The 27980-nt window shown below is 46.5% G+C and overlaps 2 protein-coding genes across 2 annotated transcripts; both read right to left on the minus strand.

Moving 5' to 3' along the window:
- Positions 1–457: 457 nt before the first annotated feature.
- Positions 458–7887, minus strand: sap130a (Sin3A-associated protein a). Its single transcript, XM_068743225.1, has 20 exons — positions 7779–7887; positions 7424–7689; positions 6950–7114; positions 6741–6867; positions 6518–6633; positions 6311–6435; positions 5973–6120; positions 5804–5894; positions 5580–5684; positions 5328–5469; positions 4750–4865; positions 4384–4671; positions 4106–4277; positions 3653–3751; positions 3201–3562; positions 2882–3127; positions 2679–2804; positions 2495–2598; positions 2284–2397; positions 458–1496 (listed from the first exon to the last, which is right to left on the minus strand). Exons 1-20 carry the CDS (start codon positions 7885–7887, stop codon positions 1338–1340), a joined length of 3180 nt encoding a protein of 1059 aa, XP_068599326.1. The 3' UTR covers positions 458–1337.
- A 10273-nt stretch (positions 7888–18160) lies between these two features.
- On the minus strand, positions 18161–23221 carry amotl2a (angiomotin like 2a). The gene is made up of 10 exons (XM_068743408.1): positions 22494–23221; positions 22260–22395; positions 21593–21737; positions 21412–21504; positions 19886–20181; positions 19453–19646; positions 19262–19363; positions 19026–19186; positions 18536–18715; positions 18161–18269 (listed from the first exon to the last, which is right to left on the minus strand). The coding sequence occupies exons 1-10, from the start codon at positions 23219–23221 to the stop codon at positions 18184–18186; spliced, it is 2121 nt and encodes a 706-aa protein (XP_068599509.1). The 3' UTR covers positions 18161–18183.
- Between the last annotated feature and the right edge of the window lie 4759 nt (positions 23222–27980).

A 27980-nucleotide genomic window follows, 5' to 3' on the forward strand; every position in this document is an offset into this window, starting at 1 on the left:
TACGGGTAATTGGACATAAAATCAGGTCATTATATTGTTTTTCATTTGTTTCAAATCCTGTCAGAATTAACGTGTGGATTCTATCTAGACATGTTTGCTTAAACCTCAGTGAGTTGAATTTAAATCCAAACTGAATGAAACTCAGCCCAAGCGCTGCTGATGCCGCTTTACGGGCACTTCTGCGCTATCATGTTGTAAAGAACAGATGATAAAGATAAAGAGGTCCACACTGGCCGTGTGGAGAGGGAGGCAACGCATCAGACCAGAAGCACAAGGTTGAACTACTGGTCTGATGGGGTGCGTTTTACATGTACACATTAGATCCCAGCATCTAATGTGGTACAAATACAGCGTATACGCAGACTGGAGCGTCCACACCCCAGTGACCCCCCCCTCCCCGGCTCCTGTCCAGGTCGTCTCACGCCGTGAAATAACGCAGCACGACACAAAACACGACACAAAATTGCTTCATTTGAGTACAAAACATGAAAAGAACATGTGGATGGAAAAGCAAAAGCACATTTACATTGATTTACATGGGTTCAGTCCGCCAGGACAGTCACAGGAGAATCCTCGCCGCTCTCAAGCGCTCTCTGAAACCAAACCGAAACATGGTTTTACCACGACATCGCTTTACTTTAGCAGACGATTTACAGCGCTCCTAACGTCAGGCTCGTCTAAACACGTCACCGATCCTTTAACAGTGCAAAGGACAAGTTGCCTCAGGCCGCCTCAGGTTGCACCTACAGGTGGACTGCTAAACCACGCTAGTTGAATATAAAAGTCCAGCTGCAGGACGCTCAATGAGGAAGGAGAAGCGGCGACACCGATGCGTTTCCTTTGAACGTTTGTGACAGCATGTGAAATGGCGCTGGCGTGTCCCGGTCCGGCTTCACGTCCGCCGGCTTAATGAAGGCACAGTTTAATAAGAAGGGCACAAAGAGATTCGCTTGATGCACGCAGCTCACTAAAGGACTTTAAAACGTTTAATTCGATTACGCTCGGGGGCTTGATCTTTGCTGAATCATTTCCATCACTAACTTGCACCGGCATTCGGCGCCACATTTACATAAAGGTACCAAGTTCAAACGTCGTCTAAAAAAAGAAGAGGCAGAAATTCAGTGAATAAAAATCATCTCTTCATAAAATGAAGATGAAAGGGGAAGTGACCCCCCCCCCCCCAAGCGCTCGATGGGCACGCCAGGTGCTGAATGAGAACTTATTCCAGGTGAGCTTTTCCGCCTCCTTCACTCACTGGCGTTGGCGTGAGATTGTAAGCAGGCGAATCGTAGCACCAGGTTCTCCGCCGCTCCTTCACCTCCTCAGAGGGGAGACGCTCATGTCCGTTCTTTCCGCTTCAGTTTGGACGACTTCTTGCCGCCGCCGTTCTTGTTGAGCAGCTTCAGCACTTTGTCTTTGTGGTCGACCACCTTCATCATGGTGTCTCTGGCCTCGGTCACCTGGTCCATCACCAGCTTACAGCGCTGCATGTTACCCTGGAGACAAACGCAGACGTCCTCACGATGTCACCGATTTATATAATCCCTCATCGCTGCCTAAAAGACAACGGTCTGGACTTTTGAGCATTGAGAGTGCAAATTTTGTGAGACTAATCAAAGCCACATCTTAAAAGGTTATGACCGCAAAATACTCTCCGGCAATCATTATCCGACTTCTAATCAATGACGGCTGATATTTATTCAGCACATCCGACATCTGATGGGTGAAGTGGGGGTGGATCCTCTTCTGTTGGGGCTTTGCTCTAAAATGATTGTGCCCCGTTATGGCAGACTTTACCTGGCAGGGTTGATCCTGCACCATGTTTTCGTTTAAGGAGCTCCACACTGAATTTATATCGTTTAAAGCAGGCGCAGACAGAAGAAAAGGCGTAATACTGCCACCCTGAGGTCACAGTTCTGCATTATTATCAGGCTCAGGTAAAAACAATCAGCTTTTTTAAGACTCCAGTGACTTGCATCATTCAGCACAGATGTTGAAGGGTTTGGCGTTGATGAATAATCCGCTTTATGTACCAAATGAATGAATCTTTATTTTCAGTCGGTCATAAGGTCAGCTTCCTGGTGAATTCTCAAAGATGATGTTTGTTACACTCCTAACAGATGTGGATCTGATTGGGCCACTAACTAACGTTACTTTACTATATTGTAATACTGTTGTATTACGTACCGGACGGAGCAGCGCTCCTAATCTCATTGTGATAAAGGCTTTATATTCGATATATCTGCGAAGCACATAGTTCCACAGAACATTCTGAGGTGTTACCTGTATGAGCTCATTGATTCGGTGAAGGTCATCATCAGCTCCTGCTCTCTTCTTGGGGATCAGGCCCTCTTGCAGGGTGGAGAGGCGGCTGCACACATCGTGCTCCAAACCCGACTACAGATCAGGTCAGAGAAACATTGGATTTAAAAACAGACGGGGGGGGACGGGGGGACGGGGGGGGCGCGTCTGGGCAGTGCGGCGCAGCACTCACCAGCTGCCTGAGCTGCGCAGCACACAGGTGGATCTTCCAGCCCTGTGCTCTGCATGCCACTCCTCTCTGGTTGGCCATGTCCTGCAGGCTGCCCTTCTTCTCCTCTGCAAGGAAAGCAGAAGAAACGACGATGTTCGTTCCTCCTCCCAACAGTACGACACTCGGAGAGCCGGGAGCCACTGACCTTTGACCCGGATGTCGCTGTACCGTTGAAAGTGGTGGTAGGCAGCTTTCCACGGGTTCCGGTAGTGTCTCAGAAGTGTGACAGGCGGTCGGGTCTTGACTTGCACGTAGCGCACCCCTTCCTCATCTGGAGGACAGAAACAAGCGCTGAGCGCGCGGCGGTCGCAGGCGACATCGCGGCTGGAACGGCGCCGAATTACACACCGACATATTCCCTCGGTGGAGATTCGCGTCTCTCGGCCCGGCCAGTGATGGACCTGCCTGGGGCCTTCTCCTCGTCTGTGCTGTTGGTCTCCACCATCTCGCTCTCCTCTGTGGAAATAATGTGCTGCTGCTTGCGTGGTTTCTTCCTCGGGGAGGCTCCTGGGAGCAGATCTCCTGAGGCAGGAGTGTTCAGGGTGGAGGCCTGGCTGGCGAGGGCTGAGGCTGATGACAAGTGTGCACTGGCGTCTGAGGGAAAGGATGAACAGTGCTTACTTGTGTACAGAATATTTGTACAACTGAGGGCTGATGTGCTCCCCACCTGGCTGGGAGGTGTCCATGCCCTCCATCTCCTGCTTTATTTTTAAATCTGGGCAGGCGGCGCTGGGAGCGCAGGCTCCGGTGCTGCTGGCTGCAGGCTGGGTGGGGGAGGCCACAGTGTTGGCCATGGAAGCAGGGACGGGCGGAGTTACAGCCATGGCTGCCGGCAGGGCAGAGAGGACACCGGAAGGCTGAGAGGGAGGAACTGGCCCCGCCGTGGCGAGCATGGTGGGAATGGCGTGGGCAAGGTGCTGGGTGTTTGAAGACACGGCCTGCTGCTCTCCTCCCTGGGTGGGCAGAGCCTCCACTGTAGCCATGACAGGGGGGGCCACAGCCATGTGCACCTCCGCTTTGGGTTTCGCACTGAAAAGAATCAAAATCTTTGGGTTACAAACTCAAACCCAATGAAAGAAGGGACAGGGTGTGAGAAGAGCGTAGTGGCGAGGGGCGCACCCTGCAGGCCGGGGGGAACCTGCTCCTCTCACGCCGCTCTCTAGTCTGCCGCCACCGGATTCACCGGGTTGGGTGGGGATCAGGTTCTTACGGACACAACTGAAACACAATAACAGGACGGATTTATTTAAAAGGACATTTCAGCAGACAACGCAAACATTACGTGACGGATGGAGGGCTGGTCGTCAGCCTGCCATGAAGTTACCGATGCCGTGCAACCCTGAAGCTTCCAGAGAGTCACCAATACTCAAGTATGCATTTGAGCTCTTGCAAGAATCTGCCTCCCATCGCATCCAATTTAATCATACTCATTTAATATGATGATGATCCAATCACACAAAGACTTGCGACTGAAACAAGTTGTTTAAGAAGAATCTCTCGTCAGAGGAAGTAAAGATAAAAACGCTTAGCGGACGCTAACTGTTCCATCTCACCAGCTGCTGTTATACTCACCCTTCATTCGCAGGCTTCTTGCGGAGGATGCTGGGTCTCGGGGAGGAGACAAGGGTGGGAGCTCCTCCCACTCCTCCCTGGGTGTGAGCCTGCCCCATAGTAGCTACAGGCTGCGTGGCGCCGAACGTGCTGCTGATGGGGCTGGCTACGAAGCCGTCAGCCAAAACAACCGCTGGATGAAAAGAACGAGCATCACAAACAGCCCGGAGCCCAGAGCTAGCTTAACGCGACAGTTTTAGGGTGAAACGGTTGTCAGAAACCGGCCAGCTAGTCATCACCAGGTTTTGCGTCAGACGGCGGCTGCTGCTGCTGCGTGCCTATTGGAGCCTGCTGTATTCCTTGCGTGGTGATTGGTGCAGACGTGTGCAGACTCTGCACGCCTATCTGCGCGGGCTGAATGCCCTGTGCTGCAATCGGTGCCGGCTGGATCCCTTGGGTGCTGATTTGTGCAGATGGAAGGCCAATCCTGTCCACTGCCATCAGTTGCATGTGGTTCAGATGGACAGTGGTTGCCACGCCAACGCCAGCTTGGGTGGGCAGAGCTGAACTCGGAGCTTGAGGTGTAACTAATTAAGAGGGAAAATAAGCTTTGATGAGCACGCAGGCGAGGCCGCCGTTCAAACCGTGCTGCTAGCGGTGCCTACCCGGATACTGGCGGATGGTCGACACAGAGCTGCTGATGGGGGTGTAGGTGTGTGTCAGCGGATATGATGAGGAGTAGGCTGGCAGGAAATACTGGAACTGCACCGGAACAGGGGGCCTCAAAAAGAACAAACACACAATCAACATACTTTATTTCCCGTCTTAAAAACAGTCTTAAGGCTATTACTGATAGCCGCGAGGAAAGGATTCCATCATTATATTCTCATTCATGCTCCGTGGCTCCCATACAGAACACACGATTACAGAACAGCCGAACTGTGTTGCTTTCTTCCAGGGACAACAATGTCAGATTATTAGGTCAGTGGACAGAATCGGAAAATTATAAATGAATAATGTTCATTTAAAGCCGTCAATAACCTCAGAGATGTTAGTAATACTTAATATTCACGTCTCTGGTTACCGACACACGAAACTGCCAAATACTGCTTAATGTGATGACTTTAGATTACACATGTATAATTAATAGCACCACAGAGAGGGAGCTAGTTAAAGTCTGACGCTAGTGATGTTTTTTCGTTTTTTATTGGTATAACTGCACGCACATTTTTCACTCTCTCACCTGTTGTCACTTCGAGCTTCCATGGTGACAGGGTTGGGAGAGGACCGATGGCCCGGGATAGGGATGAGGCTGGTTCTCTCTCCGGAGTAGTCGGGCTGCACCCGGGATGAAGAGTGGGTGATGGGCTGAGGGACCACTTTAGCTGTGAGCAAAAAAGAACACGTCAGGATGCACGATAGCGTTACTGCAAACGCTGCCCGCTTGTGGAGCACAAGACGGATGAGTCAAGAGGACAAACGAGGACCGACTCACCGACGGGGATGGTGGAGGTGGTCACCGCCGCAGCATGAGAGGAGTGCGATGCCATCGTCATGGTGACAATAGTGTTGCTTGTCATTTGGGCATGTGGAACAGCGCCTTAGCATCAGGAAGACAAGATAATCAATATTTATAGAAGATCAAATGGCACTTTCAGTTTTACTATAGTGAAGCATTTATGATTTTGTTATAGATGTTAATAGGCAAAACATTTATACCCATTGTGGTGGTTGCTGGCACAGTGTTAGTGGCAACAATTGGTGCCACAGTTGCCGCGGCGACCGGAGTCACGGGACTAAAGATGGGCTTCTGTGGGGAATAAAAGTTTATTTCAGTCGCTGTCTTGAAGGTCTGTTCATTACAAGGCAGCCTCGACGTGGCAGTGACCTGTGCCATGGTGTGTGGCGGCTGAGGCTTCTGAGCGCCGATCGCTGGATGGGACGGCAGTGTGATCCGTGTGGCGGTGTCCCGGGACGTCTGAGACCGCTGGATGCTCACGGTAGCAGGAGGGGGGTGAATGGTCAACCCCGGACGCCTGGAAGGAAATATTACTGCATCAGACAATTAAGGCCACTGGCTAGTACAAATCTAAAGTGTATTTGAAAAATATATTTTTCCCCACATCGTGACGCGAGAAACTATTGCTATCGTTACATCTATTACTCAGACCTGCAACATCTCTGCGTACGCGCCTGTCAAAATTCATGTACGCTGGTTCTACTCACCCGTGTGCCACCTCTGGAGAGTGCGTGACTGCGGGGCTAATAACTGGGGACTGAGTTCTAGTGGCTGAAATGGGAGCTACCACAGTCGGAAGCACGGCTGTAGATGTTGTTACAGCAGGACGAGACTGTGGACAGACAGGCGGGAAGTTACACGCAACTTCTTAGCACAATGTCAACACTTCTTTAGATGAGAGCGCATCAGAGCACCTGGATGGTCTGGTGGATAATGTGCTGCACCGTGGGTTGTCCGGGGCCTGCACCTGCACCGGTGGCTGGTCGGAGGACAGTCTTGGAGCTGGACATAACTGCAGCCGCTGCAGCCCCTGCGAGGCACAAAGCAGACCGAGCTAAAGAAATGCACTGATAGCGTTTCGAGGACAAGGAAACATCAGGCTGGGCGTATTATTCTGAATGCATTATGTATGAATACCTCGAGGTAAATGAGATGTGAAATTCTGGGGTGGGACTGCAGGAGTCCCTATCTGCAGCGCAGGGGCACCGCCCCTAATAATCTGAATGTTGGCTGGCATCAGGTGGTGCAAGCTGCTGGAGTGACCCTGAAACAAAAAGGACGGCAGCACCGGTGAGCACCAACGAGACAAAGGCATACGATGACATTCGACGCAGCGCTGCACTCGCCTGCTGACCACTGATGGTTGCCACAGGAATAGACGGGGTCGTAGCGCTGCTCTCTATGGTGACAGTAATGTGGCCAGGCACCTTGGGGGGTATGGGGACATGAGCCTGGTTGGAAGACGGTGCCGGGGCGATAAGACGACTCGGCATGGGCGACTTCAGGACAGCCTTAAAAAGACAAAAATACATTTCATTTGATTTAAGCCTTGAATTTTACTTCAAGGGGAATAAAAACACAACTAATCCTGAAATCAACATCTGACAACATTAAAAATACATGACGCAGTACAACATATAGGCTTCCATAAAGTAATTATACATAATAGCCTTCACTCACATGAGTCTGGTTGAGTTCTGATCGTAACCATTGATAATTCCACCAAACAGTCAGTAACAGTTAAGATTAAAATGAACCAGAGACTATAGTCAATGAATCCATTATGCATGCGTCGGTACAGCTGCAGACATAAGCATCACCTTCATCTGCCCCTCGGTGAGGACTGCAGCCTGGCCCTGTGGAAGGTGGACAGAGGCAGCAGGCACGGCTACAGGTGTGCCAGGCTGGATGGGCACAGTCTGCGGAGTAGCGTGCGTCTGGCCATGCGCCTGCACCTGTGGGTAAGGTCTGACCACCATAGTCTCCTGCTTGTCATCTCTGAAGGCCAAGGTCGCCCCGCTTCCGACAGGCGGCTGGTCCTGCTGAGCGTGTTCAGCATCCCTGCTGCCGTCCACATCGACACCACCTAAGAAAATAGTTTGATTCGTGACTTACAGGTGTCTCCCTCGGCACACATAAAGAATCCGCCGACTAGCTTGAGTAAAAGCAAGTTACCGGTCACTATTGACGGCTGACTGACAGACACCAGGCTTCCAACAGCAGAGATCTGAGGCGCCCCCCCGCCGGAAGCAGGCAGGTGTCGGGGAAACTGCTGGGAACTCATTGCAGCTGTTTATGATCCGGAGGACTGCCAAGACTGTACATTCATTCCAAGAAAAGACATTAATAATATTTCTCAAGCCAGTTTATGATCGTATTTCCAATGTCAAACATGCGCAACGACGACAAAAGATTTAACCCTTGATGGAGCGACATGAACAGGCTGATGGAGCACTGCAGAATAAATGGTTGTCAAGAGGAGCAGATCGCTGGCATTACTGTTAAGTGACCAGTGTTGTTCAAAAATCGACTACGCAAGAAATACTTGTGTCTTTGAGAATAAGACGACAACATTCGGTTGGGCCTTTGTCTGACGGTAACTTGTAGGAGTAATAGCATAACAAAACTGTTCCGACAACAACTGTGTCGTTACTTGTTTTTACAAATACCAGATACGTACCGGTAGTAACAAAACTCATTTTTAGACTGTCTATTTAAAAGCCATAATATTCACTGTGCTCAGTTCTTTCGGTTCGGTAAATCTTAAAAAAGGAGCTACCTTGTTAGCCTGCTATTTAGCTAACTTAGCAGACGGCTATCGTTTGAATCGCTATCCCTGCATGTCATGCTAAATTCTGAACTGAACGAGGTACAAATCGGAGACGACACAACGACAACGTGTAGACGTGTGTGCACAGGTTACCGTTATTCTGGAATTACTAGGCAGTGGTCGTTCTGTGGATATGAATTTTTTCCATTCGCCTTTCCTTTTTTCCCCCCCCAACATGTAAGCCGGAAGAACGTTTAGCGCAAGCTGTTTCCTTCCGCCAATCGAAGAAGGGACTGCGAGTTTGTTTGACCAATCAGAGCACTGGATATTTTTAGACCAATAGTTCTGGACCCACCCATCCTGACAAAGGCTGGGGGGGGGGGGGGGGGGGCTGGGTAATATCGAGGGACCGCTTCAAAGCTGCAAAACGTCACGTGGTCATCTGGCCGACGGAACCAACCGAGCGAGCACCTAAACTATGTTAGTGCAGTACATAATCGATTATTGATCCGTATTAGAAGCCTATGTCATGAAGTTCTACATGTGTTTCCATCTATCCATGAGATGCGGAAATACTCAGTTACAAGTTAAATGCTTAAGATTTACATTTCTTTGCTTATTACTGACAGTAAAATGCTAAAAAAGCCTAAACCATTATCAACATTGACTGTTTTCCAGTCAAGTGAATGGCAAGGCGACCGCCTGCTTCTTTCTTTCCTTCCACCGCTACCGATTAGCGTGCTCGGGGGTCGGTAGTGTATTTTACAGTATTTGTAAAAGGGTTACATTTTAATAGTGGCAATTAAGCTTTGCTCCAACTCCATATGATAATGAAATTATAGTAAAATGTGAGCTCGGAGCAGATGCTGCAATACTTTTTCTGAAAGACTAGGTGGCAGTATCCAACTACACAAATGCTCTGGGTTCTTAAGGTATTAGAATATCAATATTGAGTATTATTATAATTTAACGTAATAATTCATTGTAATAATTATTGCTATTATTATTATTATTGAGATGAGTACAAGATAATTGGTTTACAGATCTTTTCACAGAACAACTGGCTAAAGAAACAGGTGGAAATAATAAAATTAATGATATATGACTTTCATTTCACGGATTCTCTGTCAGGCTCCTGGTATTTTGTGTGCTGGCTCATTGTCATGTTGTTTTTGTGTATTGTTAATAATGCTCTGAGTAACATATGTGCTCTGTTCACTACAGTAATGAAATGGCTGTTTCCACTTTATGAATATTTTTGGTGCTTTTCTGGGAGTGGCTTGTTCACTTTTAAAGGCTGCACAGGCTACAATGATGTCATAATCCCTAACAGGACCTTTTCAATAATCAAAATCGGGATACTTTATTGTCCAAATGTATAAAAAATTATACAGGACTTTCATCCTGCATTGATTTTTTTTTTTCATATTTGCAACCTCAAATTCCTTTTGCTGTATTTCTGTCACCCTTCAGAGGCACATCTGAGCAGCTCAAGCGAGGAAGACTCCCTTCCTTCAGGGAGTGAGTGAGTGCATGTGCAGGACGATAATTGAAATGTTGACCTCCAATGAAACAAGTGCTTCTGAAGAAAAGCTGGTCTTTTTTACTAAATCCTGTTATGTACAAATTTACACGTGAAGTTTACTCTTTCCCCAAAAAAAGAAAAACTGCTCTGAATATTAAATATATATTATCTACAACAAAAGCATTCATAATTGTTAAAAGCAATCTAAAAATGTCTTATGAATACTATGATAAGATATGGTCAATTGACTTAATTATAACCTCTTTTTTTCTCAAGTGCTGCTTAACCACATTAGAAAAACTGTCAGCATGTCAACATGCCATGGTGACAGGGTTAGAAGGTTGGCAGGCTTTTTGTTTTCTTGACAAAACAACCAACCAACCAAATTCCCAAGGATATTTTTATTTGTATTGTTAAATTTGTATTGTTAATTGTGGATGATTTATGTACGAAGGACTTTCAACGGAAACAAGACCGCAAGGGCTTTTTTGAAATGCTCCTCTTAGACAGGATGTTTGACTTTATTTGTACTGTAATACATGCTACTGTGTTACTGTACTTGTACTCTAACATTCTATCTAATAAATATATTCATTCATTCATTCATCCTGTCTCGATGCATTTTAGCCGAAGTCGTGATTCAGTCATGAATACCTCTCAGCACCTGAGAAGACAAACGCCAAATCCAGTTCCACGGGGCAAAGCACATCTTCATTTGCACGCACCTGGGCCATAAAGGGCTATATAAAACGTTCCTGCATGTTGAGACATGATCACTGAATTCCCCGGCTGTCCTCTTCACTCACTTTCTGGCAGTCAGCATTGAAAGCCCCGGCATCATCTCAGGGGACTCGCCGTCCCCATCATGCCAGCCGGCACAGTCACAGCATCCCTGTCACGTTACATCTCCCAGAATTCCTTCTGTTAGGGTTATTGAAACGATCCTATCACCTTCTATCCCGTCTTCTTGTCCTTTTATTTGCATGGGTTTATTTAATAAGGGAAAGGTCATCTGTGGGTTTTTTTGGATGCAAATTGACAATGAACATAAAACTTGTTCTAAATGTATGTATATGCACCAGTCTCTAAGTAGAGAGCATGTTTTCAGATTGGGTCAAAAAAAAAAGAAAAGGCATTGAGTTGATATTCAACCTTTTAAAAATGTTCATGAACTTCCTGCCAAAGAAGCGACAATTATTCCATATTTTTCTGTAAAACCTTTCCCTCCTATCTAAAAACAAAAGTATGTTGGTTCATCAAGTAACAATGTGGAACCTGAGAGCAGACCTAATTCTCTGATTAGCCATTATTGTCCTTTCAGCAGCCGATCCTTGGATTGTGATTCTCTGTTATGATGACTCAATAATGAGACTCAGATGTTCAGCATTTCAAATTGCAGTTTAGTTCTAGTGAATAGTCCTGTGCCTGTGAGCACACACACACACACACACACACACACACACACACACACACATATTGTGTATTTTAAAAGCGTTCTTGCTGTCATTAAACTGCCAGGTGTTTGCAGCTATAATTCGTTTTAATAGAATCTATGACTGCCTTGGCACCCGGAGGTGGGAAGAAGAGCTTTCAGCATGTTGTCCTTCACCCTCCTGAGATCTCATTCATCAAACATGATGTACAAAACATTATAAAAGCACGCGTGTGTGCGTGTGTGTGTGTGTGTGTGTGTGTGTGTGTGCAGCAAAAACCGTTTTAAGGCAGCTGTTAGTTTGACATTCAAATACAAAATCTAAAACAATAGACCTCCTGTGGAAAGTAGCAGGGGTTGAGGATGTCATAAATTGTTGTTGTTCTCTTGTAGTATCCATGACAACAATTTAGCTTTCTTATATTACCATATCTAACTGTGGTGCAAAATGATAGACATGAGTTGTCCTTCTTCCCACCTCTCAGTTAACACCCGAGGATTTATGGCCATCTGGAGATTTTAAAACCGAATATTAGAATAAGAAATAGATGGACTGTGTGTCTCTTTCAGGACCCACTTTAAACTCCTGCTGCTGCACTCGTCCCTGTGGATGATTGTGTTTTACTGTTAGAACAGTGTGTGTCCACCACGTTGATTTAAAAATAATAATAATCCCCTTCTCTTGAAATTCAGGTGTCAGTCACTAATGAAATATATAAATAAAGTCAGTTAAGGAGGCAAATGAAGACTGTTAATTTGTTAAATGTAGGTATTATTGTTGAAATAAGGCTCCTAAAGAGAACAACTAACTTGATCTCAAAGTCTTTTACGTCCCCCGACTTTTGAAATAACTACTAGTCCAACCACAAATGTAATTTAAATTTAATACACACTGGTCAAAGCAAAAATAGTGAAACCAATTCACATAATTTGCATGCTTTTGGTGGTGAGAGGAAGCCGGAGAACCCGGAGATAACCCGCGCAGACACGGGGAGAACGTACAAAGAAGGCCAGTTGTGTTTCAGTCTCCGCCGAGATCATTAAGCCAAACTTCAAAGAAGTGGACAAAGAAGGAATGAACCCTCAAAAAGCTAGAGCAGGAATGTTTTCTTTCCTTCAAACCACATTAGAATGTAAAGCGAAGGTCTTGGATGATGCCCTGAAGCCACTAGCGTGACTAACTAAAACCGGTTAATGATGAAAACAGCAGCTGATGTTTGGGCATGGACTTTGTTTTGTATTTGTAAGCCGCTTGCATAACATCTGCACGGAATCACTGACCCATCGACCCAAGTAATGTCCTTTTTGTACTGTGTGCTGTAATGTGTTTGAGACTTGTGTGTCAAAAAATTTGATTGTACAGTATACTATTTTTTATGGGTATGACCATTAACATAAACACATGATGTCTGGTGTAAGAAAGATAAAGGCATAATATATATATATATAACCAGAGGAAGACAGGAATGCAAAGTTCTGGAAAATGTCAAAACACAGTTTGCAGATATTGTACATTGAGATCTTCTGTCTATTTTTCATGTTGAAAATAAAGTTCTGGTTTGTGTGACAGATCTGTTCTGTACATTTGAATTGTTCATCACATGAAAACGAACAAATATCCGTAGAGAAAAAAAAGCCTCTATTTATTATGTAGCTTGTTCGTGACAGCCAGTTGGAGTTGTCAAGCACGTCACCGTCTTTTTTGACCGTCGGTGAACTTTGTTCATTTTGTTGTAACATTTCTCCCTAAACCTTTGCATGATATGAGCAAATGATGAAAGATAACATTCAAAACAGCATTACAAATACAAGTCCACCCCCCCCCCCACCAGCTCATCACAGGTCTGATACTTACACCGACACTTGTTGAATTCAATCTATACATACACGGCATCATTGATTCTATATGTTTGTTTCTATATTTCTGTGTTTGTGTGAGTGTATTCCTCCAATTAAAATATTTAAAAAAATTAAATGCACTCGGAGCAGGATTGTTCTTACTTTTATTACCAGGCCGAGGAGGTTATGTTCCTTCTATCTTACCACCAAATTTCCTTTGGATCGGATCCAGAATGGAAAAAAATAGGAGCTTTTCTAGTGTTAGATTTTAACATAACTTTTGATAATCAAATGGAACCCCAAGAACATTTTCTTCTATTCATTACCATGTTTGTTATAAATGCAGGTTCATGGTAGAGTTCTGATCACACTGATGTAGAATAGATCACATACAAACATGAATATGAATGTGTGGAGGCAAAAAGGCCAGAATGTAAGAAAAAAAAAAATCTGAATCAAATCTCTTTCAAATAAACAGATTAGAAATAAATGGCGATGGTTTTGCTATAGTTGAATGATAGCTTCGTCACTGACTGTATCTCAGCTCATAGGTAGGTTACGCATTAAAATAAAAAAATAAAAAGCCTGCCCCGCGTGAGACGCGAACCCACGACCCTTCAGATTACGAGACAGACACGCTGTCTAATGCGCGAACGAGGGCGTGGCTATGAATGTAAACATTGTCTTCCAACCAATAATTCTTCAAGCTACGATCGACTGTTGCCGGAAGTTTTGACAATGTGACCAATCAGCGTTCGCCAATTTGACCTACTTTTAAGAGGGATTTAGGGAGATCTGGAGTATTTAACTCTTCACCTTCTCGATCGTGTCTGTGGGTATAAACGTTACTTTATTCTTCTGACTGAAGAATCAAAATAAGAACATGTCTTGACTCAAACGTAAACCCACCGAAATAACCCACCGAACTCAGCGAGAGTTTTTTTTTTAACTTTCATTACAGTGGTACGATGTAAATTACCGTGATAATTGTGACGGTCACTCGCTGGAAATTGGAGTGTGACGAATTATAAATAAGATGCAGTGATGGAATGAAATGTAAAAAGTCCAGGGATGTCCACTTCCAATAATTAGGACGTTGTGTCGTTGTTTGACCGTGGAAACATTTAAGTGATTATCTGTCCCCAGTCCTTTTAATAGGTTTAATGGAAATCTGTCCCACAGTTCTGCCATTAACATCCCATGTGTTCAACACGGTGATCGATACTTTCCTGAAAATGTCATCGCAGCAACATAAAGCAATGCAAAGACATGAGAAGTGGGAGATGCCTTGTAGAGGAGGTGTTGGGACAGGGGGGGGCGCTTTAGCTGCTGAACGCTGCAAATGAGACAGACAGAGAAAATGCTGCCTGCTATCTGTGAGGCTAGCTACATTTCAGTAACAGCCCTAAAGTTAGAGGACGATGCGCTGATTTATGTGGAAAAAGTTAAGGGGGTGGGGGCACATTCCATCACTGCTGTAGGCAGGAAGTTTTGGAATCTCCATGGAAATTCAGGCAAAACACAGAACTCCACAGTTATGTTTCCAAGAATTTCACACAGGCGTTTAGTAAAAAAAAAAAAGTGCTCAAGGGCCTCCAAAAGGAGACGCTTGATTTGTTGCTGCCCGACACACGGATTTACTCACATTGTGGCATCAACACTTTAACTTTACTCTACTTAGCATGATAAAGAAACATTGACTTCCTTCACTGACACATCTGTTCTCAATCCACCCCATGACTGACGCTGCGGTCGACTGAGAACCATTCACAGTTTCTGGGAGTCAAAGTGGGGAAATCATGGTTATAAATGCACCAATCACAGTCATTCCTGCAGAACTCCAGATGTGTGTGGAATGCATGTGCCTGCATAGGATCGCATTTTTCTCCATCCTGGCTGATGAATTTACACTTGAGAAGAAAATCTCCCCCTGTTCAAACTTGGCACATAATCATGACCTTTGACCCCCCCCCCACCCGACATCACTCACACTCTGGTGGGGGCTCCTTTTATGCTGCAGGCTGAGTGAAACATTGGAAACATGATCCGTTTGAGCACAAATGGGACCAAAATAATCATTAATATCAGATCCCACAGTGATGCGTGTGTCGTAGCTGAAATGGTATTCGGCACAGGGAGATTTATTATTTCAGCCTCTCCGAGCTGAGAAAAGTGTCACTCGGCTCCAACAAGTAAAAGCAGCAGGAGTCAAATGCCTTCCCAAGCTCTGCACGGGGGAACCAGGAAGGCAAGAAATATATACCGTGCATTAGAAGTCGGCATTTGCAGAGGAATTTCTTCCTGTCGACCGATCATGCACATCACAAATGAAGTCCCGAGTTCATTGCATTATGTGTGGTGCCGTTATGCATTTACTCAATTAACATCAGAGGCTCACATTCTCTGAATGTGTGCTCGGTCACAGTCCGCCGAACAGTGTCTACTGTGACGCTGAGAAGTGTTTGGAGTTTTACATCAAGTACAAAAATTGCATGCAGTTCTCCATTTGCTTGTGCCCAACTCAAAGTGACAACTTTAAACACAATGCTACCGGCGCTTGTCATGAGACGGCCGCATGCATGTTGGTTTGAAGAACGGGGAAACAAATGGAACAGTCATGGAGCTTTCATTTTAAATATCGGTTCTTTAGCGATTACACAGACAGAAGACACAGAATGAATCACCCTCCTGGAGGAATACGGTCAGAAGGATTTCCTCACGTACTGTACATGGTGGTTGGATGCCTTAAATGTAAAATGTCTTGCTTGTTCTTAAAACTCACAGTTTATCCCAAAACCAGGAACACTTTCATTTCTAGTCTTGCTTTTGGTCTATCGATGGTTTCGGTGTGAGGCCCCGAGTTTTAGCTAGAGATGTCGGCTCTCTGTCTAACACAGTGGGATTGGATGTCACCTGGTTTGAGGTGAAATCTGTCGTGCATGCAGAGGCCAGCAACAACTTCAAAATAGCCCCGTTTTATTTGGGGGGGGGGGTTCAGCTAAACCGATTAGGATTAAAAGCAGTGCATCTTTTAGGATGGTTACTCTCCACGGCACCCTTTGATTAGACAAACCTTCTCAGGAAGACAGGATAAAACTCCAGGATGATAAATTAATAAATTGGGCTTTAGACAAACAATTGAATATCAGAATCGGTTGTGTCCACGTCTTTACACAGGCCGTCTCCACCTCAGGTTCAGCGATCAGTACAGCTGAAAGACGTGCATGTTCAACCTGAATAACTGTACTCAGTTCACATGCTGTATTACACCAGTGCAACAAATGGGAACTGAAAGCCTTGTATTGGACATATATTAAGAATTTTAATCTATTATAGTGAAATGTTAAGGCATACACACACACACACACACAAATGTTTCCTTTGCAAAAGTCCACAGCCACATCAAAATGGATCAACCAGCTGAAGCAAGGCGCCTGGACAGAGCCTTTTGCATTTGACATGGGCTATAACTTAAATGAAGAGTACATCTTTGGCATCAGAAAACAAAACAAGTGTATCAATGAAAGGAACGAACTACAAAATATATTAACTTCTCTCACTTCAAATAGTCATTCATGTAAACAAAATTCAAACAAAGTGAAAGGACATTTGACTCAACGGACACTGCACTGACCAGCAATGCATTGTGATGGGACAAACGATGGACAAGCGTCAAGGGGCGTACGAGAGAAGTCGACACTTCTGTCCCCCTAAATAATACTCAGACTGAAAATAGTGTAGAGCTTGAATTTGAATGTCCTTAACCAGCAATTTACCCTCACTGCTAACATTTCAAACATGGATGATCATACATTAGATTCTTCACAAGTCCACCGATGTCAAATTTGGCTGCACTCCGACTTCTGACGAGCTGAACAAATCTGAATTGTGGCACATTCCGGTTAAATGCAGTCCTGGACAGCACAAGTCTACATTCAGCATTGCTCTGCAATCCTACCGTCTGCAGGGAGAAATAAATAGAGAATTCCACCTTCGGGACAGTCTGACATTGATGGGGACAACAAATAGAGCAGCAACTGCAAGCCAATCATAGTTGGGCCATTTCTATCTTTGCGGTAGAACCAGCTACCATGGCTCAGAAGAAATAACCAACCCCAGAAAAGGAATCATGTGGAGAATGCATGCCATTTTAACAAGGGCGAGGGGTCAGACTTTAGATAGCCTTTTTCTTTAACGGGAGCATTCCCTCAGCGAGGGAGCGCGAGGAGATTAGCTCCAGCATGTAAATGGAGTGGAGGAAATGCTGGGCAGTCAGCATCTGAGGCCCCGTACATTAACCCGAGATCTGGAGAATCAGACCCCCACCTGAAACAATGTTGGCCCTCTGGGCTTTTCTTTTTTAAAGAGAGAAACAAGCAGACACTCTGCCGGCTCGGCATTCAAAGGAAGCTTCCAAATCCTCTGCTGAGCTGTGAGCAGCCCCCCCGAGTGTATTTTAAAGACAGGAGCAACTGTTAATTTGGGATTGAGTGGATCCATTTAAGAGAATGATCCTCAAACGTGGCATGAGAACATTTAAGAGGATACTTATAGTCATTTTATAAATATTCCAATTATCTTCAGAGAGGACGGTCACAGGCTTGCTACTGGAAATTAAAAATGAGCCAAATAAAACATGCATGTGTTGCACACTTAATCCAGAATAAGTAACTATAGCTATATAGAATTTGAGTGAAGTTGAGAGACCCTCATCCGTTTCACCTTTCAGACATCGCAACATGAGCAGCATTTATACATATAAATACAAAATGTTACTTAAAAAAACAACAACATCCTGCACACACCACACATGCATATGCACCACCAGCAGCCCAGTTCCTATCACAATGCGTACTGCCCAGGTACCTTGAATAATTCTGACTTATGAGGCAACTTCCATCTCCAGAGTGTTCAGATTCACGCCAGGCGTTAAGAAAGGCCCGACGCGCCCCAGTCAAACGTCTCTGCCATCAGCTAGCCATCACTTTTCAGTCACTTGGGCTGCTGGGAGCGTTCATATCAGGATTTCCACCACCTCTGCATCTGAGCTTCTGATGCTCTTGAGTGTCTTCAGCGGTGCCGTTGGCTCCTCCGAGACATCTACAGACGAGATAAAATTAGAAGATTAGAAAAGCAAAGGGCGGCATGTTAACTATGCTGGCAAGTACAGCTGCAAAGCTGCCTATTTGTAAAGCTGCACACGGCCTTGTTTAATTTTACCTACAGGGTTTTAACTTATTAGCATCGACAGCATCATCAGGCCATTGATCCAGGGTCTGGTTACACTTTAAATTGTGATCCAGTTGAAGAAAGAGCCAAGGCCGGCGTTTTGCTGTTGATTTGATGTTAAACAACCATTAACCTACCAGTGGAAGCCGCCCAGGTCGCCTCAGACGTCTTTAGCCTGTCCAGCGCTGCGGTGGGCTCGGGACCCTGTTGTAACGGCTCACTTTGGATGCTCCGGTCTTCCCTCTGACCCCGAGACACCCCATGAGGTCCGGGTTGCAGTCCAGCAGCACCTGTCTGGTCATCGGAGAGGCTCTTTACTGCAAATGCAAACAAAGCGGCTGCTTAATTACCCGCTCACATCCACAATTCTGAACATCTGCCCCGCGGGTCCTTCCCATGACTATTCTGGATGGGGCTATTCTGGAGTGAGAGATGATATGCATTCCGGTTTAAAAACACGTTGTCTATTTGAGGTGGTTGTCTCGAACTGCCTTTTTTTTTAGGACGTGTACATTCTGTCTGGCGGCGCTGAGCAGTCTGCCAGTTGTCGCTTGCTAGCATGTGTCATTAAAGAGTAAAGATTCCTTCGTGTTGCAGCAAACGTGGAGGAAAACATCTTGGACTCACCTTTAGTCTCTGTGCAGACCGACACCGTGCTGATGGAGGGGACGGACCTCGCGAGGCGAAGCCCCTGCTTCTCCAGCTTGCCCTGTTCCCACTTGGAGCGCTGCTGGAGGACTTTGATCACAGCATCCTTCTCCAGAAGGTGAGCGTAGAGCGCACGGATCCTTGAAACACAGAACAACCTTTAGATCACAGCCACGGGAAGCAGGCTGAAACCAGCAATGGTGGATGATGAATACCTGTTCTCCATCTCTTGGTGTCGATGACTCGACAAAGGCAGGTCTCCATTAAAGCTGCTGTTTGGTGAATGTCGAGGAGAATGATTGATGATGGTTGTGTCTCTGCAAAGAAAACAAATTAGCTAAAAAAAACTGCCCTGTTATCTGATTTTTTTGGGGGGGGGTCATGCTAAAAATCCAGTTGCTGGTACCTCTGTGCTGCAGCAGTCGCAGCTGCATCCATTGCAAACTGCCTCATGGTGCTCTCTTCCAGGTACTTCTGCTCCCACTTCGTGATGTCTGCCTCCAAGGCCAGAACGCGCTCCTCTTTCTCTCGCAGCAGCTGCTGCTGCGTCGTGGAGCAGCTCAGCTCTGAAGTCGGGGGGTTGGCCGACTGGTTCCGGGACTGAAACGATAGAAAACAACCACAATAAAATCAATGATGTCACAGAGGCTGCTGAGCAAAGAGGGGAAACATCGAGCTGGGCTCGAGCCGTGGATTAATAAAACCCATTTGTAGGGATTCAGAATACAACATTTCACACACACAAAAGAAATAGTGACCTTTAGATGGTCAAAAGCAGGATTAAATTACACCCAATTTAAGATGACATCAAACATGTCTCCGTGTTGACTTCTCCTCACCTGCTGCGCCCTGAAGCTTTTCAGCTCCTGCTCCAGGCGCGTCCGGAGCCGCAGCTCCAGCGTCTCCCTCTTCTCGCAGGCCACTTGCAGCTGAGCCAGGGCACTCTGCAGACGCTCCACTTTCTCCACATAGGCTCTCTTCCTCTGCAGCTCCTCCTCCAGCTGCCGGTTGCGGGCCTGCGTCGAGACCAGGGCCTGCTCCAGCAGCTCCCGTCTCCGCTGGCACTCCTCCCCGGAGACACGCAGGTGCTTTATCTGCCTCTCCATCTGTTCGCGCTCCCGCTGCTGCTCCTCATCTAAGGACACACAAAAGGAGAAAACTGGGTGAATGGAGGTGGGGAGTCACAAGGAGGTAATCCTGGAGGATTGGGGAGTTGTCATCGGTTATTGCCGTGGATCGACAGCAGCGGTATTCAGCAGCTTTAGATGAGACTGGGATGGAATGCGCTGCAACAAGAGATATTTGTACCCTTCAACCGCCTCAGTGTTCTACCGTGAATAAGAAGTCCAACCAGTTTGCTGCACCACAAATTAGCAATTAAAGAGAAAACTAAATGTTGCATCGACTCATTTATAAAGTGCATAAAAAGAGTGGCAGTCTATCCGTTGTGCCACTTTAAAAGGGGGGGGGGGTGATTACACAACACAAGGGCATGCCTACAGAGGGAGTACAGACTTCCTCTTATCCACTTACACACACAGGCGTAGCTTTGTACTGGGAAAAGCTCTGGAATGCTTCTCAGGACATGAAGTAAACAAACAGCTCAAAACATAATTTGAGTGGTCCTTCTGAGACAAAATCCCACACGTCTCTACTGCAACCGGAATTGTGTGAAGGTTGCAGTCTATGTCGAATGATGAAACTCCAGGGATTTTTATTTTAACTGGCGGCTTTTCCAGGGTGTGACCCGCCTCCTGCCCGTTCACTGTTGGGACAGGCTCCAGAATGACCCGGTAACGGGCGAAGCGGTCAGGAAGATGCATGAGTTTTAAATTTAGAATCAATGAAAGTTTCAAAAATGAATTCCGAGCATTTATTCTATAGCCACAGGAGGCTATAGCTAATAAAGGAACAGGAACTGGGCAACTGATTCAACCAGGAGGACAAGAAACACCCAAACAAGGAGTGCGAGTGAGTTTCTCGGGTCGGATCTGATGACCTGCAGTACCCGACTTATTAGTTCCACTTGAAGAGGGAAGTCAGCAGTGTTGCAAAACTCCTAAGTCTCCCAGTCTGAAATATCCCCCCCCCCCCCCCCCCCCAAATCCTGGAAATCCAGGTCATATTTACTAGAGCTATGAACAAATGACTGGCAGCGAGGTGCCAGGAGTTGCTCTTCACTTTAAAGATGGACCCATTTGGGTCCTGAAACAAGTGCCACCTCACTGAGGTAAGGAAACCAGTCCCTGATCGGCTGTGTTCCTGTCATTGTGTCATTGATCAATTGTCACAGGGCAACGTAATCAACCGAAACAACAAGGGTCTACCCCCCCCCCCCCCCCCCCGAGATAATAAAGACACTCACTTTGCTCCAGCAGCTTAACAAAGACGTTCTGCCTCTGGTCCGTGCACTCGGCCTCCTTGGCTGCTCGCTGTCTGGTAGCCGTGTCGAGTTGTTCTGTAAAGGGGACAAGATGCAGCGGGACAGTTATCCACCTTGGGCTCTGTTTAAAACGAGACTTGCTTGGGTCAGAATGGAGGCGTACCTCTCAGGTCTCTGTTAAAGTCGTGCATCCTCTTAATCTCAGCCTCCAGTTTGTTTCTCATTGTTTTCTCCAAACTCTCCCGCTTGGCCGAGCCTTTCATCAGCGTCTCGTATGCTTCAGATATCCTCTGAATCTCCGACTCCAGCTGAGAAGAAACGGTGAGCCGATCAGCCTTTGAGAGGGACCCGCCGTCATTGTTCTGGGTCTCTGCTGCTAACTGCCTGAATGGAGCTCATCAGTCATCTTTACAAATGCTGGCCTTTCTTCTTTTTCTTTTTTACTGCCTGCAGGCAAATGGCCCTTTAACTGTATGCGCAAGTGAAAAAGTGGGAATCAACATTCCTCAGTGAACACTCGAATCCCAGGTGTCGAGGCTTTTTTAAATTTCCTTTCAGGGCAATATGCCGGCATTCTTGAAAGAATGGGGCAGGACGTGTTGAAGGACTGGGATGAAAAGGAAGCTCCCAAATTGGCATGAAAACGATAAAATCAACACGACTTTAAATGTCTTTAAATTTAAATGTGTTGCCACTCAATCAACGTAAAAGATACGTTTCCCTCAAAGCACTCCATGAATTAGCAAGCTTACGGGAATCCCGTGCACAGGAAGGAAAGCATCGCTTTCATGATAGTCACACCCTCGGACAACGCCACCTCCTGCTCTCACCTTCTGCAGCCGGGCTGCCTTCTCCACATACACCTCCAGCTCCGTCCGGAGACGCTCATTCTCCCGCATCAACGCGGCGCTCTGATCCGGGTTGGTGATGCCGCTGTGAGCCACCTGGGACTGAGCAGACACATACCTGTCGAGGGGCGACACCGAAGACATGTGAGTCAAAGCTTTAGCCACATTTATCCGATGGCAAGCAGCATCACGGCGCCATAGGGTCCTCCATCTTACCTGTGATGCTGGGAGTAAAAGGGCGGAGGGGGGTCTCTGCAGTATTGCACTTGTTCCAGCTGGTGGCTGACCATATATCCAGGTGATCTGGGAGTGATGGGGTATTCCGGGGGTGGTCCTCGTTGGTCCGCACACTGCTGCCTGCCGGGCACCATAGAGGTCGTCCCATTATTATTATACAGCCGTGGGAAGCTGTGAGAGGCGCTCATAGCCAGGCTGTGGCTACGTCCGTTCCTCTCTAAAGAAAGCTGCAGGAGCCTCTCGCTGAGGGAGCGGGCATGCTCCCTCTTCAGATCCCACTGTCCCTCACTGTGACTCCCCATTTTGTCCATGCCGGGGCTCTCCTGCTCTGCCTGCCCCTGCTGAGAGATCAGATACTGGGAGTGGGCTTTGGCTTCCTCGTACGTAGGCAGGTCCTCTCCATGGAGCTGGTACAGATGGCACACCTGGTTCTCAGAGTACATGCATTCCCCTTGGTGCTCCTGGCCTTGAGGCTCCTGCCGTTTTGACATCTGGACACAATGGGGCTCCTCCTGAGTCAGGCTCTCCAGAGAGGAGCGAGGGCTGCCTGTGCCCCCCCCGCCGCCGCCGCCGCCGCTGCTGCCTCCACGCAGGGCCTGCTGCTGGATGGCGAGAAGGGTGCGAGTGTCCGTCAGGTTCCCGTAGCGGAGCTGCTCTTGGATGAGACGGTGCAGGACCGTTCCAGACGAGTCTTCAGAGGTTCTCATTTCAGTCGACGAGAGAAGAGTAAAGAAAATGAACAGCCGAGAGAGGGCAGTTGACGAATCACAAACCTGTCGGAGAAATAATGAAAGCAATTGATTACCATGACTAAATAATGCATACATGTCAGGCTGTTATCGGGATCCCTGTCTCCAGTTATTACCGGGATCATTCAAAGATCCGTGGAGACACAGGCAGCAGAAAACCAACATTATTCCTCTCTTATTTTCCACACTTCTATTGCTCCAAATACCTGAGCTAGAAATACCCCGGCACGTCAGAATAGATTCAATTTAACTGCCCCCCTTCCCCAGCTTCAAGAAACATCACAAAGCTTCCCATGACACGTGCTGCGTTAACAGAGTCCCATGCATCCGTCCAAAACGGCGCTACTTTAAAACTAAAATAAAAACTCACGCTTTATGAAATCATAAGAGAAATGCTGCCAGAAAGCAAAGAAAATAACTAAACCTGTTCCGAGAGGCCGTTCCAACAACAAAGAGCATTCAAATTCGGAAACGATCGCATCAATCTTGCTCCACGCGAATAATCCGCGCAAGTGGGATTTAAATTCCACATACAATCCGAACCAGAAGCGAAAACCCGGAGAGCAAAATGTGAAATTTACCTCATCCCACTGGGAACTAGTGAACGCTGGAGCGACCTCTCCAATATTCTGCGCCCAGCTCGACTCCGGGTCTCCGTTTTACGCGCGCCGACGAGCAGAAGCAGACTGATCTGGAGCGGAGCTGGAGCTGCGCATAAATAACTGAGGGCCGATTGTTCGCTGCGGATGGAATGACTGGAATGTAAAGGCTCCGAATCTGTGGGATCAAAAGCAGCGCAAAGGGGAGGAGGAACAGAAGGAGGCGGAGGCGGAACAGAAGGAGGCGGGGGGGAGAGCGCGCAACTTGGATTCGGAGCGGCAGCAATATCTCAGCGGCTGCCTGTGTCATGTAAAAAAATAAAAAAAATACAATACAATAAATAAAAAGCTTGCTGATGGTTTTGTTGTAATTTAAGGAATGCTTTTGCTCCGACGGAATAAATTGTAGGAGTGAGACAGGAATGTCAGACTGTGGAAGATAAAGGAGATTACAAAACATTACCACCTCGATGCGATAAAGAAATCAACCCAGGAACACAGCCGGTGAGATGTTTGGCTTCCTGCGGAGGAGAATAAAAAATATCCTGATCTTCCTCCAGGTCTTGATATATTCTACAGAACATGCACAACTTCACACGCACGCACACACACACACACACTCAAGTTTTAAACCTTCCCTGCAAAAGGTGGCAAGTAATGACAAAAAGATAAGGCCTGCAACAAATGACTGATTTATTATCTATTGAACCATTTACAATATAAATAATAAATATTATAATAAAATAAGAGTTTCGCAGACACCTCAGGTTGCGTCTTTTGTTTTGTGTCATCATGAGAAGTGCTTTAAAAATGTGTTTTTACATTTGCTAAAGGGTTTTAAATGTGCATTTGATTTTTTCTTTAATTGTTGGTAATTACAGATACGATGTAATAAACAGACGATCAGCTCTGAATCTCAAATGTTTGCCATGATTACAGGCTGAGACTACTGGTGAGGCGGGAAAGAGACCGTCATGCTGCAGACATGGATTAATCATTATTTTCTAGAACAGTCTTTTGTTTGCATGTGCCTGGTCAATATTTAAGCCGTGGCCCGTGCCAGTTAATTGCAGTGTGTGTCTCTGTGTGGACCCAAAGGGAGAGGGGGCGGTGTGAGGCACGCTGCCTGCCAGCTGTCTGTGGACTGAAATCCCCTTCCCCTCCTTTAATAAGAGCTCTGAGAGATGCATTGTTCTCCCCAAAAGAGCAGACATGACGGGGGCAGCCCTGCCATCTGCTGTTCTCCCCTCCGCCACTAGCACCAACTATACCCTGGATTCACACACAAAACACACATGTAGATGGGGACCCTATAGAGCAGTGGGGGTAGGGGCAGCTAATGGCTTGTATTATGCAGGATTTTCTTTTTTTTTGCATGAAAAGGATGGTCCTAATGTGATGGTGGAGGCTGTGGGGTATAAACAAACCCTCTGTTGTTGGACCAGGAAGGCAAACTGCAGGTTGCTTTATGTCCGCCTGCTGATTTGCATGGCAGCTGAAGGCTAACGGTCGCTAAAGAATGCAGAAACCTGCTGATAAGAATCAATACGTTCTGCCTTTTCTGTATCTGGGCATGCACGTCCGCTGTATCAGCAGGAACCTGCCTTCCTTATATTACAGGGTAATGTAGAGAGAGGCTAATGGGCTAGTTTGATACGCTCGGCTGCTTTCTTCAACGTTCAATAATCTGTCTCTATATGATATTCCAGTCAGAAGACAGATCGTTTAATCCAGGCCAACGTAACGGGAGATAAATTAATGCTAAACCATTTTGCAATCAGGTTTCATCACACACAGAGAACCTCCACAGGTGATCTTTTCTGAGATTTCAAACATACACACTACGAAATAACGAGGCGTCACACTCGACAGAATGTGAGTAAGGATCTGGCGTCAGAGGAAGCAGAGCGCCGAGGACTCTGGAAACCCGTTCTTCCCAATCAGGAGAGCTGAACTAGTGTGAACCCGGCTGCAGATTGAAGATCGGAAACAGCCGATTAAAATGGGAGGAAGAAAAACGCCGCCAAAAACGTCCAAATGACTCTCTGCATCTTATTCACTACTTTGCATTGAAATCGAAATGTTAAAAGCCACAAGCTGTGGTTTAAAAGCTTAATCACATCCGCACACTGGCAGAGGCCTCCCAAAGCGTCCCGACAGGGATGCGATCCAGAGCATGAAAACCAAACATGTTACAACATGTTAATAACAGCTCAACCTTCGGACACAGCGAGGCTGCTCCGTCTGCTTCCACTCACCAGCCAGTTTCACATTCACGGCACATAAACCCTACCTGACGTTCACTAAAACGCCAAACTGCTCCTTCAAAGGTTAATACACCTGAGGAATTTCAGCTGCGCGTCGACAACAATGGGCCACATTCACCACACGGCCTGTAGTGTTTGTCTGGAGCCGTGCCCCCCCCCACCAACCGTGCCCATGCAGTGGGAACACGACGTCACCGTGTCTGCACGTCATCAGCAGGTGAGACACCTGGCAGAAAGGCGTGTTTGTGTCCTGTCAAGAGCTGTGTCCCATTCAGAGGGAAATACCCCCCCCCCCCCCCCCCAACACTGAGCCGCTGAAACTTGCTGAGACAACTTCTTGATGACGCCGCTTCATGCCGATCACACACTGGCTGCCAGACACCTGAGGGATGGAGGGCGGGGCTCAGCCGCTTGTTAAACGTCTGCTCTAACTGGCCCGACTTCACTCGTGTTCCTTCCATTCTCAGCAGATGCTTCAATGATTTCCTGTTCGTCTGTCAACATCAGTTCATGTGAAGACTTGAAGCGTGTGAATCAAAACTGAGAAACTCCCCCGTCGCCTCTCTTTCAAGCCATTTGGCAAATTAGTCTCATTTGAGGATTCTACTGATATTTACTGACAAGAGAATGGATGATGATGAAATATTTATTAGATAGAATGTTAGAGCAGTACAAGTACAGTCAAACAATAGCATGTATTACAGTACAGGTACAGTCAAACAATATCATGTATTACAGTACAAGTACTTTCAAACAATATCATGTATTACAGTACAAGTACTTTCAAACAGTAGCATGTATTACCGTACAGGTACAGTGCCCTTGCAGTCTTGTTTCCGTTGAAAGGATAATGACACAATATTCAAGTCGCAGGGAATCTATACGTCTATGTGTTGTAATATTACGATCAGATATGAGTAGAAAGTTTTGAAACTAATCATGTTCTTATGGACATGGAACTATTGTGTTTCTTTTTTTCCCTTACTTCTAATTCTCAAAAAAAAAAAAAAAAAGTATATCATACCCCATCAAATGTCAAACCTATATTCTCTGATCCACAGCCTCATTAAGGGCATTGATTATTCCAGTCGGTACATATTGTAATGGATTAGCAATGGTTCACGTGCGTCGTTACGACGATGCAGGAGGAGCCTAGTGAGGACCCTTCTGTAGAGTCTGTGCTTCTGTGGTCGCTGGACGGTTGGCAGATAAAGCCGTCCAACACGCTGGAGACTCAAACTGCACACTTTACAGTCTTGTCCAACAGGAATGATATTTCCGATGATGATCCCTTTGAAGGCGGAGTCATCGAGGTTTGGGCTGACTGGCTTCACAGAATGAAGGCCGTGATGCAGCAGCAGCAGCAGCCTTGTTAAGTGAGGTGGGACAAGCCGGGCGCTTCAGCAGCTCCTTTTGTTTTCCTGCAAAGGCGGAAATGGCCACATTCCTCACATTACCATGTCCATGGGGTCGGACCGAGACCCCCCCCCCCCATTTGCTGTTTCATTGGGACGGCAGGAGGGCACCCGATGGATCGCGGTGCTGTCCATCACTTCTCTTGCAGCTCACTGTGGCCACCTTGCAGTAACAGAGCCTGATTTATAGCAGCAGTAGTGATCATGAGTGGCTAATAGATCAATACACAGATCAGAATAGCTCCCACATTTTGGGGAAAAAAGGAAAGCAAGCAGCATGACACGCTTCGTCAGGAGGACAGATTAAAAAAAAAAAAGTGTTTACACAAGACTGACTGGGACGTTGAGCCAGAAACGTCCCTTCACACCTGCTGACACAAGACATTCCTCACTTAACCATAAAGGTACACAAGTCCCACAGTTCCAGAGGGGCTGT

The sequence above is a fragment of the Brachionichthys hirsutus genome, chromosome 9, assembly GCF_040956055.1.
Source record: "Brachionichthys hirsutus isolate HB-005 chromosome 9, CSIRO-AGI_Bhir_v1, whole genome shotgun sequence".
Lineage (NCBI taxonomy): Eukaryota > Metazoa > Chordata > Actinopteri > Lophiiformes > Brachionichthyidae > Brachionichthys > Brachionichthys hirsutus.

Excerpts from the sequence above, each read along its gene's own strand:
- amotl2a (XM_068743408.1), bottom strand. The coding sequence starts at position 23,221 with ATGAGAACCTCTGAAGACTCGTCTGGAACGGTCCTGCACCGTCTCATC. Across the intron at positions 21,738-22,259 it reads AGGCAGCCCGGCTGCAGAAG|CTGGAGTCGGAGATTCAGAG; the intron begins GTGAGAGCAGGA and ends GTTTCTTCTCAG. Across the intron at positions 19,364-19,452 it reads GCGACTGCTGCAGCACAGAG|AGACACAACCATCATCAATC; the intron begins GTACCAGCAACT and ends TTTTCTTTGCAG.
- sap130a (XM_068743225.1), bottom strand. The coding sequence starts at position 7,887 with ATGAGTTCCCAGCAGTTTCCCCGACACCTGCCTGCTTCCGGCGGGGGG. Across the intron at positions 5,895-5,972 it reads CGCCACACACCATGGCACAG|AAGCCCATCTTTAGTCCCGT; the intron begins GTCACTGCCACG and ends TATTCCCCACAG. Across the intron at positions 3,563-3,652 it reads GGTTCCCCCCGGCCTGCAGG|TGCGAAACCCAAAGCGGAGG; the intron begins GTGCGCCCCTCG and ends GATTCTTTTCAG.